Source organism: Oncorhynchus kisutch, linkage group LG17 (genome assembly GCF_002021735.2).
Source record: "Oncorhynchus kisutch isolate 150728-3 linkage group LG17, Okis_V2, whole genome shotgun sequence".
NCBI classification, from domain to species: Eukaryota; Metazoa; Chordata; class Actinopteri; order Salmoniformes; family Salmonidae; genus Oncorhynchus; species Oncorhynchus kisutch.
In genome coordinates this window covers 23,617,925-23,631,852 of record NC_034190.2, presented here as the reverse complement: position 1 = coordinate 23,631,852, position 13,928 = coordinate 23,617,925, and the positions used below count along the sequence as shown (strand labels likewise).

Here is a 13,928-nt window from a genome sequence, read left to right as displayed (position 1 = left end):
ATTGAACACACATGGGGAACAGTGTTTAAACCCTTTACAATGAAGATCTGTGAAGTTATTTACATTTTTAAGAATTATCTTTGAAAGACAGGGTCTTTCTGAGTTTAGCATAGAATACATTAGAATTGTACTGCATCAGTCCATCTACTGAGGTGGACATTTCTTTGCTCCCAACCAAAACCAGAAAACACAAAATATCTTAAATATCGCAAAGGAATAAAATAGGTGATAAAACAACAAGGTAGTCAGCATCTGTCCATACCAGTGAGCAGCGGCTCCAGACCCCCCAGTCAGACAGAACACAGTCCTCAGGGCAGGGCAGCTGGCTATCTCTGGCCCCAAGTGGCATCTCCTCTGGGTCACACAGGTAGTCCTCCACAGAGTCCGACGGCCCATCCATAGTGTTCTGCATACACCTGGACAGAGGGGGACAATAGGCTAGTAGTACTGATTTGGCCCTGTCATGCCAAATAGTGTCGTTGTTGTTGTCTCCCCCCCCCATTCGATCAGTTCTAGCTTCCGTTGCTAGGGCTGTTGCTAGAACTTGCTAAATTCTGACCGGCCTACACTCCATTTGGAGCTGAAATGAATAAGTCAAATAGGTTAAGTTGTATCTATATGAGCTGTTTGTCCATACCTGACCTTTCTGGTCTGCACTCCTTCTCCACAGTTCTCCTTCAGGTCCACGTTGCTGACCTTCCAGACACTCCAGGGTTCAGCCACCCACACATACTGACCACAGTCACTGAGACACGGCACCACCTCATACACCTTGTGAGAGACCACTAGACTGTAAGCCATCTATAGACACTATAGCCATATATAGCCATCTATAGTAACTCCAGTGAACTTTTAGTCATTTTTGTGTCATTTAAAAAAAATGTAATTGTGATTAATTGCATTGTCTGAAAGAGGAAAACACAATGAAAATATCCAAAATACATAAGCTAAAATCTACAATGTCATGTAAAAACAAGTTGACATTGAAATTAAACAAAGTGTGCTTTCTCTATTTACCTAATTTTGCTAACGTTACTTTGGACAAAATCAAGACATCAATATTCTTGTCATAAAAAATCTTAAATTACAGCTTGCTTAGTTATTTCAGAATCGCGATGAATCACAACTGGATCATCTGTTTTAATCATTTGACAGCCCCATATAAAAGGCAAGTGACAAGTCACTCACCTGAGCCTGTGGAGGGGGTCAGTTCATACACCCAGGAAAAGAAGAAGAGACCAGGGGGAAACAGACAGTGTGCGTTTAAATACAGGAGTATTATAATGAAGTTCAACATGTTCTCTTGATTCTCATAGATTTCACAGTTTCTTTCCCTTCTTTAATCTTACGAGTACAAGCCCTAACTCGGTAATGAATAAAACACAGAAAGATGTCCACACTGGCTTCTTTAAAAAATAAACACTGTTTGGGTTCCTTTAATCTAATGCATTAAATCATAAGTATTTTAATTCAACATTGAAACAAGCCAGGGACCTCTACCATCTACCATGTTCTAGGTGAGAACAGAGAGTCAAGACCTGTCCAGAAACCCCTCCCGAGTAGTGCAGTGGTCTAAGGCACTGCATCTCAGTGCTAGAGGTGTCACAACAGACCAGAGTTCGATTCCAGGCTGTATCACAACCGGCTGTGATTGGGAGTCCCATAGGGCACAGCACAATTGGCCCAGCATCTTCCGGGTTAGGGTTTGGCCGTGGTAGGCCATCATTGTAAATAAGAACTTGTTCTTATCTGACTTGCCTAGTTAAATAAAATAAATAAAATATCCCTTACTCTTTACCCCCTAGACACTAAGTTGTGGAGATCTGAGTAGATTTGATTGATTTAAGCAATATGGTACAAATCTGTCCAATCTTCTTAGATCTCCGCAAGTGTCTAGGGGTTGTTTCTAAACAGAGCTAAGAGTGATGAACGTCCCCCAATCACCTGGTTGACATGGTCGAGTTTGGGGCAAGGTCTACCACCGTTGTAAGGTTTCTCCCTCAGCCACTTGGAACGCACTTTGACCCCGCTGCCGCAAGACTTGCTGCATCGTGACCAGTTGGACCATTCACTGAGTTTACAGTCAGACGGACAGGGGATGATGCAAGCCTCCTCAATATATCCTTAAAGCAGAAAGAGAGATAACTAGGCTTCAGTTTCATCATCTGACAGTTTACACAGTTAGTGATGCATCAAGCTTCAGTTATACAACATGCTTGGGTTTAAACTCTAAAATATCTAACTGAACAGCACCTGGAGTAAATCCAGCATTCCTACTGATGAAAGAGAGGATTACAAAGAACTGCGATGGCAACACACACCATTATAACACTGTTTACTGGAGCTTGGCAAGTACAATGAAACGAGAGAGCAGCAGCCTGTTGTGTGATTTAGAAGGCTGTTGTTTTCTGTGTGAGCCAGTCACACACACACACACAGAAAGAGAGAGAGAGAGAGAGAGAGAGAGAGAGAGAGAGAGAGAGAGAGAGAGAGAGAGAGAGAGAGAGAGAGAGAGAGAGAGAGAGAGAGAGAGAGAGAGAGAGAGATTTTTTGGTTTTTGGCAGGAGTGCCTCTCTCTCAGCTTGTTATTTCTGTTTATCTGGATTACTGAGCCTCATTTGTCCACTGAAAGACTAGGGAGGACATTGCTCTTAGCTGAAGCTAGTTCACAACACAGGAACCTGCAAGGATCCACAGTAATGGAAAATACATGAACATATTATGAATGAGGAATTTTCAAGTTCAAGTTTGAGTTATTATTTCTTAGATTCTTTTACATCTGGTAAATGTATGATTCTGAACTTTCTGACGTAAGATGAGATCAGAAGAACAAACACAGTCTATTTTTCCCTCGAGGACATTTTACAAGCAAAGAGTAACAGCGTTATTAGAGGGAGATTTATTGTTGCCCAAATTGAATTTGGGCTTTTGTTTGGTTATATATTTAGAATTCTTCTAAATTTTATGGAAGTCACCTGGTTACCATTCCAAGAAGACCCACAAAACATAACAATTTGGAAACCACTCGTGAACCGAAATGAAAAGACGAATCAAGATGATCCAATTCCTGAGGAACTGACCTGTGTACGTTACAGACACTCTTCAGATACATCTAATACTACTACAGACACTCTTCAGATACATCTAATACTACTACAGACACTCTTCAGATACATCTAATACTACTACAGACACTCTTCAGATACATCTAATAACACTACAGACACTCTTCAGATACATCTAATACTACTACAGACACTCTTCAGATACATCTAATACTACTACAGACACACTGCAGATTTATTCATATATTTTTGGGGTTCTATGTAGAGCCATTTTGAGGGCCATATATGAAACAAGCTATTGAACCCTTTTGGTTCTATATAGAGAAGCTACTATAAGACTGTTTTAACATAGATCCATCCTGCCAAGCCCACATAAAGCAGGGAATCCAATTGTCACTATAGTACCCATTATTGGACAGACTTTACGGTATTTTGTCTGTAAAAACAATCAGGCAATGTTTTTTAGAACCCAATTCATACAGTCCCATTTTTACCACATTCTTGCCGGGATAAGACATTTATATCTCCCGTTCACATGCCGGCAAGTTTAGGACTGGGAATAAAGTGGGCCGATGCGGGTGGATGTGTCTATGTTAGTGAATCCATTGAATATACACTATCACAAAGAAATTCATTATTAATTGGTTTTAGGCAGGTCCTAAGAAACATTATAGGACTAATGAAATGTCTTTTTGAAAAGAATAGAAGGGCATATTTTGAGTTGGATGATGTTACTGGTCTGTGCAGTCGATAGGCGACATGGCTGGCAATGCAAATTAAATCAATAGTTGTTTTGTTCATTAAACGGACAAGGCACACTTAGCCTACCCTGATCACCGTCAACACATGTATTTATATTAGGCTTTATAGTATGCTAAGAATATAAATACAACAGAATAAAATGCAAACCTTGCATCACAGCAGCGTGTAGAACCACTGTCATAGAAAACATAGAAAACGTTTCATCTCTTATATTGAGAGTATCTTCATCAACAACCTCTGTGGGCATTTGGAGATGTCTATACGCGATCGAGCAAAGATAATAGGCCTGCACTTGATTTAGGCTTCATTATTGCATGCTAAATGTTTCTGATCAGCGATAGATGAGCTATACCACCTCCACTTATTTTCCCAGCCAGAGAGTTAACCAAATATACAGATGGAGATTCAGAGAAACAAAATCACATTGATGATTGAGACAAGTCACAGGCTTTTGGTCGGGAGTAGGCCTAGGTTACTAATCGACAGAGTGAAGAGCAGAATAATCCACTAATTAAACTACATAATATGCTGGGGAAATGTTCTGATCAGTGTTAATAAATGAGCCAACTAGACAAGATGAGCAGCACTCATCTCAACTTAGCTAACATTTCCACAGTCTAATTGCAGCTTAACCAATATCCAAACGGAGAAAAATCTGCCTCTAAGCAGCGAAAAAGGTGCTGAAATAGTTGACCACACACGGGTAGGCTAATAATTCTAATATATTTTAATAGTTACAGTAAGCAACAGTTCTGTTGCATTAGTTTAATTTATTCCAATATTTTCGTCATTCAGTGATATTTATTCCCACAGTAATTGCCACAGTATTTATTTCTGGATCCATCCATTTGTGGTTAAGAAAACAGTGCATGTGGTTGGTGGGCTATGGGAAGAGATGAGTGAGGTGACATGCCAAAGTTTAGAACTGCCAGGAGGACAGTAGTAAGGGGTGCTGCCTACAGTAAGAACCATCAATAGTTTAAGAGAGTAGTGCGTGCCAATGTCGCCTCAGTATTACCGCTACATTTCATACTAAGCCGTAGGCAGAACTTAACCGCAATCATGAGTAGGTCGGTTCACGGAAATAAAACTTTAGGTTTTGATACTGGCAACACCTTTCAGATATAAAAATATGGTGGAATTCTAAAGTTGTCCGAAAAATGTATTGGTTTGAAAGCTGTATAGGTAACCATTTACCTTCAATGAATTTGAATTCATTTTAATGTAATTTATTCATTTTATTTGTTTTTATTTTTATTTAATGTATTTAAATTATTATAAGAATTAGAGTAATAATCCAATTTAAAAAATACAATAAAATAATGTAATCTTATAGCATGTGTGGGAGCCAATCAGGTAGGTTGATTGTGTTGTTGGAGCAATAGAGCTACAATACCAGTAACTCCTGTATAGCCATTGCATCATCACTGATCTCCTTGGGTTCCTTAAGCTTGAAAAAATGCCACCCTAATCCTTCACAGTGTGACATGTAGGGCACTTGGGCAGTGGTGATGGAGAGCTAGACACACAGTACAATAGCAGTAGCTAGTGTTTAACAATGGCTTGTGCCATCTCATCACGTCGCAGCTCTACACTATCAACTATCTACACTATCAACCACACCCCAGGCCCCATACTGCAAGTGAAGCTATGATTCATAAAGTCATGGGTTTTTACAGAGAACAAACACTGAAGGCCACTCACTGCTGTAAGCACTTGGTTTAGCTCTACAACCTTCCATGGGTTAACATGGAAGAGACAACAGCACTGTGATTCCTAACTTTCGTCTCAGCGTTGGTTCAAAGGCAATACTACTGTGTATTCCTGATAATACAGCTTGTTGGGACGAAAGCAGCTCTGATGCTCTACATGTGCATTGCATTCTCTTTGGGGTTTTAGGCTGGGATTCTGTATAAGCACTTTGTTAGGGCTATATAAATAAATGTGATTGGTTTAAATGTGATTAATGTTCCTGTGACATATTTGGGCTAAGGGCAGAGCGACTGCATCAAGCTAAGCAGGCCCTTCCTCTTCGTTATCACATCGATTTGTTCTCTATTGAATTTACAATCAGTGGATGCTGAAAAGGACACAGTGAGAAGAGTGTTTACTCTGCACTCTCAATCTGACATCAAATTGGTTGGAATGGAGCCACATCAAGAGAACATATGGAAATGCTGGAATAAATACTTTCTTGATGGAGAGAACAAGGGAACAACATTATCGAAACGTATTCAATAATGAGCTGAATCAAATTGATGAGAAATCCAAAGACCAAAGCCAAAGCATTTTCAATTGCCTTATCTTGCATTTCTCCACACTCGTTTTCTGTTTTCTGTAACAGGAACTAACCTGTTCTGTGTATGATGATGTCATATCACTGAGCAGGCCTTTAAATGGAGATACAGACATCCACTATGAATCACAATGGCTATGTTAAATGCATATAGCTTCAAGGGAGTTGATGAGAGATGGAAGAGAGACACTGGATGTGACTCCCGTGGCTGTTGCACCGTGACAAAGGTACTGTAGACTTACCATCATAACATCATCATACATAACGAGGTGACGTCCTCCTTATAGACATGAACAGTAATTGGATGTTGGTGAGAGGCCTGTAAGACTCACCGTGGCTGTTGCACCGTGACGTCTCCACCAGTCTGTTGTCCTGGTCGTAACACACCATGGCCTGGTAGCGGTAGCCCTGGCCACACTCCTTGATGTCCCCCTGGACCTTCATGCCCGGCTGGCCCTCCACACGGCCACCCTCAGGCAGGATGCAGTCCGACCAGTTCCCCACGGGCTGGGCGTTGTACTTGTTACAGGGGCAGTACTGGATCTCACTAAGTGGGTACACCTGGTTGTTCTTACACTGGTCTCGCTTTTTGCTCTTCCCTGAGAAGAGAGAAGGGAGAAAGGTAGGACAGGCGATCAATCAAAACTGATATGCAGCCTGGCTGTGTCTAACTCATACAACCCGAACGGCAATCACTTAGATTGGTAATAGACAAACCGGAGAATAACCATACCGAATGGCAAGTATTGAAAGAAACGTTGTAAAAAGCCGATATCCTGGATCCAGATAAAGGATAGAGATGATCATATATATTTTTACTCAACATCCGCTAACTTGGACCAGGTGAAAATGGGGGGTTCGATACAAGTCACTTTTAGCAAAGTGAGCTTTTCCTGAAGAATCTCAGGGTCATATAGGATTATCCTATATAATCCTTATGCTATACATTCAACTGACCTCCAGGCATACTATGGAGGGCACTTAGACTGTTGACTGACCAAATAAGATTTGTGACACTCTGGCATCTGACTATGCAGTGATACTGTCTCACTCGCACTGGAACCTTAATGTCAAAGTCATGTCAAGTACTTATGTCTCTTTAGGTAGGAAGCTGCACTTAACAGATCTATAGGACCAGAGGAAATAGGTTCTAACCCTCATACTAACCTTAATCATTAGGGGCATGAAATAAATAAATATGTGAGCCTGTATCGGTATTTAGGGATGACTTCTTCTGAACTTGCAAACTGTGGCCAAAGGCTCTAGTCACATTGTGTCTACACAGACAAAAAGGACTAAGTTAGTGAGTTTACTGTACTTGTAGACCTAATACAGTCCACTGAGAGACAAAGAGAACTAACCTCAGGGGTTCAAGGATTTCCTCCATCAGCATAGCGAACTGCTTCAGAGACTGACAGTTTGGGGTTCTAATCAAATCAAGCTGTATTTATTCAGACATGGAATGCAATGCATTCTAATAAAAACGAATTAAAAACAATACCAATAAAAGCTGAAATATTTACTACACGACAAACATAAGATTTAACAAATGAAAGAATGACAAAAGTGAAATGACTAAAAAACACCCTAAGGAAAGCTTAAAAGATGCATTTTGAGATCTATTCCACAGTCCTCCTGTCATAATAACCAACAGAGGACATGGAAATCAGATTATATCCCAGAGAAATAGAAGTGCCGTGAATGTAAGTAACCTAATTATATATATTTTTTATGAGCATGGCCATATTTCTATTACACCATATTGGATGACTGTCATTCACATTCCATTAACCCAGTTCAATGTAACTGTGATAGGTTTAGGCTACTAAATGATACTCAAATTTTCCCTACACCCATCATGAGGTTGCTACAACCTAGCCTATGAATGAATGTTTACAATGTAGGTGTACAGGTCATGATCAAGGTGACAGACAGTGACACATTCAATACCGCCTTGCGTACTCTTGCCTATCTAGCTGATATAGGGTGTAATCATTAGTCCAACAGTTGCAAATGAGAGTTTCTATTGGACAAATTAATGTATGTTTATCCCTGTTTCGTTCCGTTTGCTTCTGTTTAAGTTTAATATGCAGGCTGTTGGTCTAGCCAACCTGTCCGCTCAGCCCTATCCCCTCCTCCCTTCTCCGGACCATCTCTGGAGACCTTCTCCCATTCCTCACTTCCCTCCAACTCATTCCAGACCACTGGCTGCATCCCCTCTGACTTCAAAATGTCCCAAGTCGCTCCCCTCCCCAAGATACCAACACTCGACTCATCTGCCTTCAACAACTATAGACCTGTATCCCTTTTCTTTTCTTTCCAAAACACTTGATCAACTCTCTCATCTCTCTCAGAACGATCTTGTTGAGCCTAATCAGTCAAGACGGATCACTCAACTGAGATTGTGTCACGGAGGAACTCCACACTGCCAAAGCTCTATTCTCTGCCTTCTAGATCTATTGACTGCCTTCTACCCTGTGAACCATAATATACTCCTCTCCACCCTCTCAGGGATGGGTGTCAGGCTCTGCACCCTCTTTGATTGCATCCTACTTGGGAGGCCGCTCCAAACAGGTGTCATGGAGAGGATCTATCATCTGCACCACGTACTCTCACTACTGGTGTCCCACAGGGCTCGGTTCTAAACCTCTCCTTTTTGCTCTATACACCAAGTCTCTCAGCTCCGTCATATCCTCTCATGGTCTCTCCTATCATTGCTATGCAGATGACACTCAACTACTTTTCTCCTTCTGATACCCATTTTGTGTCATGCATCTCTGTGTGCCTGATAGATATCTCTAGCTTGGATGTCGGCCAACCACATCAAGCTCAACCTCAACCCCGGAAGGCCTGCCCGCTGAAAGACCTCTGCATCACGATTGACAACTCCACAGTGTCACCATCTGAGAGTACAAAGAGCCGTGACCCTGTCGTTCTCTTCAAACATCAAAGCAGTGACTCGCTCCTTCAGGTTCATGATGTACAACATCCGAAGAGTACTAACCTACCTCACACAGGAAGCGGCGCAGGACCTAATCCAGGCACTTGTTCTCCCATCTGCACTGCTGCAACTCTCTGTTGGCTGGACTTCCTGCTTGTGCAATAAAAACCCTGTAACTTATCCAGAATGCTGCAGCCCACCTGGTTTTCAACCTTCCCAAGTTATCCCATCTCACTCCACTTCTCGCACACTCCACTGGCTTCCAGACGAAGCTCTCATCCACTACAAGACCATGGTGCTTGCCTATGGAGCAGCAAGAGGAACTGCCCCTCCTACCTTCAGGCTATGTTCAAACCCTACACCCCAACCCGAGCACTCCGTTCTGCCACCTCTGCTCTCTTTGCCATCCCATAGGGTGAAGGGCCCAGTCCAAGCTCTCTATCCTGGCACCCGAATGTTGGAAATAGCTTCGCCCTGAAGCTAGGACAGCAGAGTCCCTGCCCATCGTGCGAAAGCACCAGAAACCCTACCTCTTCAAAGATCTCCCTCCTTCAAAACCAAATAACTCTTTCCTTAACCAACACTTGCACTTGAAATATTAAGCCTTCTGGCTGTTTTTTGCAAGAATGAATGCAACGTTATAGTCTAAACCTTATGATAATATCTTGTAAATAATCACTATGTGGTGGTCAGCTTGTTCAGAAAGTTTTCCAACAGAATTGGCAGAATGAATGCACCCCTTATCACATGCATGTCACGCCTTGGTCATAGTATTTTGTGATTTCATTATATATTTGGTCAGGCCAGGGTGTGACATGGGTTTATTTTGTTGTGTTTCGTATTGGGGTTTTGTAGGCATTGGGATTGCGGCTGAGTAGGGGTGTAGCATAGGTTTGGCTGCCTGAAGCGGTTCTCAATCAGAGTCAGGTGATTCTCGTTGTCTCTGATTGGGAACCATATTTAGGTAGCCGGGGTTTCACTGTGTATTTTGTGGGTGATTGTTCCTGTCTTTGTGTTTGCACCAGATAGGGCTGTTTCGGTTTTTGTTATTTCATTTAGTTATTTTTGTAGTTTCTGCATGTATAGTTTTTCCTTCATTAAAATATATTATGAATCATCATCACGCTGCATTTTGGTCCGATCCTTGTTCTACCTCTTCGTCAGAGGAGGAGATAGAAGAAAGCCATTACAGAATCACCCACCACACACGGACCAAGCAGCGTGGTAACAGGCAGCGGCAGCAGGAGCAGCGAAAGGAGGAATGGACATGGGAGGACGTTATGGACAGCAGGAGTATGGAGTATACGACGTGGGAGGAAATAGACAGGTGGGCGGTCGACCAAGAGAGAGTGCCGGAGCCCGCCTGGGATTCGCTGGAGCAGTGCGAAGAGGGCTATAGGAGAATGGAGTCGAAGAGAAAGACACGGCGGCGCAGAAAGAAACCCAAAAGTCAGCCCCAAAAATGTATTGGGAGGGGGCTCAGGGAGAGAGTGGCAGAGTCAGGAGTCAGACCTGAGCCAACTCTCCCTGTTAATCGTGAGGAGCAGCGATCAAAGGACCTCTGGACTTGGGAAGAGATATTGGATGGAAAAGGACCATGGGCGCAGCCTGGTGAATATCGACGCCCCAAAGAAGAACTGGAGGCGGCGAGAGCGGAGAGGCGCTTGTATGAAGAGGCAGCGCGGCGACGCGGATGGAAGCCTGAGAGTCACCTCCAAAAATGTATTGGGGGGGGGGCTCACAGGGAGTATGGCGATGCCAGGTAGGAGACCTGCGCAAACTCCCTGTGCTTACCGGGGGGCTAGAGAGACCGGGCAGGCACCGTGTTATGCTATGGAGCGCACGGTGTCTCCAGTGCGGGTGCATAGCCCGGTGCGGTACATACCAGCTCTTCGTATTGGCCGGGCTAGAGTGGGCATCGAGCCAGGTAAAGTTGGGCAGGCTTGGTGCTGAAGAGCTCCAGTGCGCCTGCACGGTCCGGTCTATCCAGAGCCACCTCCACACACCAGTCCTCCGGTGGCAGCTCCCCGCACCAGGCTTCCTGTGCGTGTCCTCGATCCAGTACCACCAGTTCCAGCACCACGCACCAGGCCTTCAGTGCGCCTCGCCTGTTCAGCACAGCCAGAGCCATCCTTCTCTCTAGCGCTGTCGGAGCCTCCCGCCTGTTCAGCGCAGCCAGCATTTTCCTCCTCTCCTGCACTGTCGGAGTCTCCCGCCTGTTCAGCGCTTCCAGAGCCTTCCTCCTCTATAGCGCTGCCGGAGTCTCCTGCCTGTTCAACGCAGCCAGAACTGCCAGTCTGCATGGAGCGGCCAGAGCTGCCAGTCTGCATAGAGCAGCCAGAGCTGTCAGTCTGCATAGAGCAGCCAGAGATGCCAACCTGCATGGAGCAGCCTGAGCTGTCAGACTGCATGGAGCAGCCAGAGCTGCCAGACTGCATGGAGCAGCCTGAGCTGCCAGTCTGCATGGAACAGCCAAAGCTGCCAGTCTGCATGGAGCAGCCAGAGCTGCCAGTTTGCATGGAGAAGCCAGAGCTGTCAGTCTGCATAGAGCTGCCAGTCTGCATGGAGCAGCCAAAGCTGCCAGTCTGCATGGAGCAGCCAGAGCTGCCAGTCTGCATGGAGCAGCCAGAGCAGCTAGATCCGCCAGTCAACCAGATTCTTCCAGATCTACCAGTCAACCAGATTCTTCCAGATCTGCCAGTCAGCCATGATCTTCCAGATCTGCCAGTCAACCAGACTCTTCCAGATCCTCCAGCCAGCCAGGATCTGCCGGAGTCAACTACCTGCCTGAGCTTCATCTCAGTGCTGGGCTTCCTCTCAGTACTGGGCTTCCCCTCAGTACTGGGCTTCCCCTCAGTACTGGGCTTCCCCTCAGTCCCGGGCTTCCCCTCAGTCCCGGCCTTCCCCTCAGTCCCGAGCTTCCCCTCAGTCCCGAGCTTCCCCTCAGTCCCGAGCTGCCTCAGTCCCGAGCTGCCCCTCAGTCTCGAGCTGCCCCTCAGTCCTGAGCTGCCCCTCAGTCACGAGCTGCCCCTCAGTCCAGTGGGGTTCTGGGTGAGGACTATTAGGCCATGGTCGGCGGCGAGGGTGGTTATCCCAGGACGCGAAGGGGAGGAACTATGACATTAATGGAGTGGGGTCCACGTCCCGAGCCGGAGCCGCCACCATGGACAGACGCCCACCCGGACCCTCCCTATGGTTTTGAGGTGCGTCCGGGAGTCCGCACCTTAGGGGGGGGTTCTGTCACGCCTTGGTCATAGTATTTTGTGTTTTCGTTATATATTTGGTCAGGCCAGGGTGTGACATGGGTTCATTTTTTTGTGTTTCGTATTGGGGTTTTGTAGGCATTGGGATTGCGGCTGAGTAGGGGTGTAGCATAGGTTTGGCTGCCTGAGGCGGTTCTCAATCAGAGTCAGGTGATTCTCGTTGTCTCTGATTGGGAACCATATTTAGGTAGCCGGGGTTTCACTGTGTATTTTGTGGGTGATTGTTCCTGTCTTTGTGTTTGCACCAGATAGGGCTGTTTCGGTTTTCGTTATTTCATTTCGTTATTTTTGTCGTTTCTGCATGTATAGTTTTTCCTTCATTAAAATATATCATGAATCATCACGCTGCATTTTGGTCCGATCCTTGTTCTACCTCTTCGTCAGAGGAGGAGATAGAAGAAAGCCGTTACAATGCAAACACAATTCACTTTCATAGCTACATACAAACAGAATGATCGTTTTGCTCATTGTATAATTTCTTCTCGCCTCTACATGCTCTCTGCCTCCTCTCACCTTTTCCCTTCGCATGTGAACTTCAGACCACAATACATCAGTTGTCTGTGACCAGGTGAAAAACCTTTCCAAGCCAAACCTTCATATCAATACCGCTAACCACTACACACAGCCTGCATCATTGTCACCATATTAGCTGAGGTCATAGTCAATATAGCTTCTAGAACTAACACGTTAGTAAACCCGATATAATCATGCAGTACAGTGTACAGTTAGCAAGCAGTTTAGCAGTTACACTTGCGGGCCCCGGTGGCAATAAATTAATGAAATCAAACACTTACCTTGACTTGGAAGAGTTCCAGTGTTGAACAGCCATAGTGAGCTAGTTAACATAGCATCCCTCTATGTTTAAGCCGGGTATTTGAATAGGCTAAACTAGCTAGCAGGATTCGCTAGCTAAGTGAAAGTGAAAAAATATAGCTAGCTCTCTCTCTCTCGCTTCTCCTTCATTTTTAAAGAAATGAATTTGTTCAAAACTATTGTCTTTCTCTCTGAGTTAACTACTCACCACATTTTATGCACTGTAGTGCTAGCTATCTGTAGCTTATGCTTTCAGTACTAGATTCCTTATCTGTTACTTTGATTGGGTGGACAACATTTCAGTTCATATTGCAAGAGCTCTTATAGGTTAGAGGACATCCTCCGGGTTGTCATAATTACTGTGTAAGTCTATGGAAGGGTGAGAACTATGAGCCTCCTAGATTTTGTATTGAAGTCAATGTACCCAGAGGAGGACGGAAACCAGCTGTCCTCCGGCTACACCATGGTGCTACCCTACAGAGTGCTGTTGGGGCTGTTGAGGCTATAACCTTCATTGCAAAACAGTGTTTTTAATTCAATTATTTGGTGACGTGAATAGATTTAGTATATATTTTTTATGTTTCACTATTTTTATTTTCCTGAAATTCACTGAGGAGGATTGTTTATCCCTTCATCCTCTGAGGAGCTTCCACTGATATCCACATATAATTGAATTCCACAGTTTGCACTGAAACTGTCTGCTTTAGGAAGAAGCCCACTGTGGGCAGCCCACTCAGTACCATTGATTTAAATGTAAATGTCACTGATATGTCTACCTCAGATGAGCC

At 44.3% G+C, this 13,928-nt stretch overlaps 1 protein-coding gene across 1 annotated transcript in view; it reads right to left on the bottom strand.

Annotated features, from left to right (window-relative positions):
- Positions 1-13,928, bottom strand: part of LOC109907362 (thrombospondin type-1 domain-containing protein 7A) — a 173,478-nt gene that overhangs the window by 46,694 nt on the left and 112,856 nt on the right. Inside the window, exons 13-17 of the mRNA XM_020505287.2 lie at positions 6,456-6,722; positions 1,945-2,123; positions 1,189-1,194; positions 638-771; positions 263-416 (exon numbers count right to left, since the gene is read on the bottom strand). Coding sequence (XP_020360876.1) covers positions 263-416; positions 638-771; positions 1,189-1,194; positions 1,945-2,123; positions 6,456-6,722 — 740 coding nt within the window. The remainder of the gene's footprint in view (positions 1-262; positions 417-637; positions 772-1,188; positions 1,195-1,944; positions 2,124-6,455; positions 6,723-13,928) is intronic.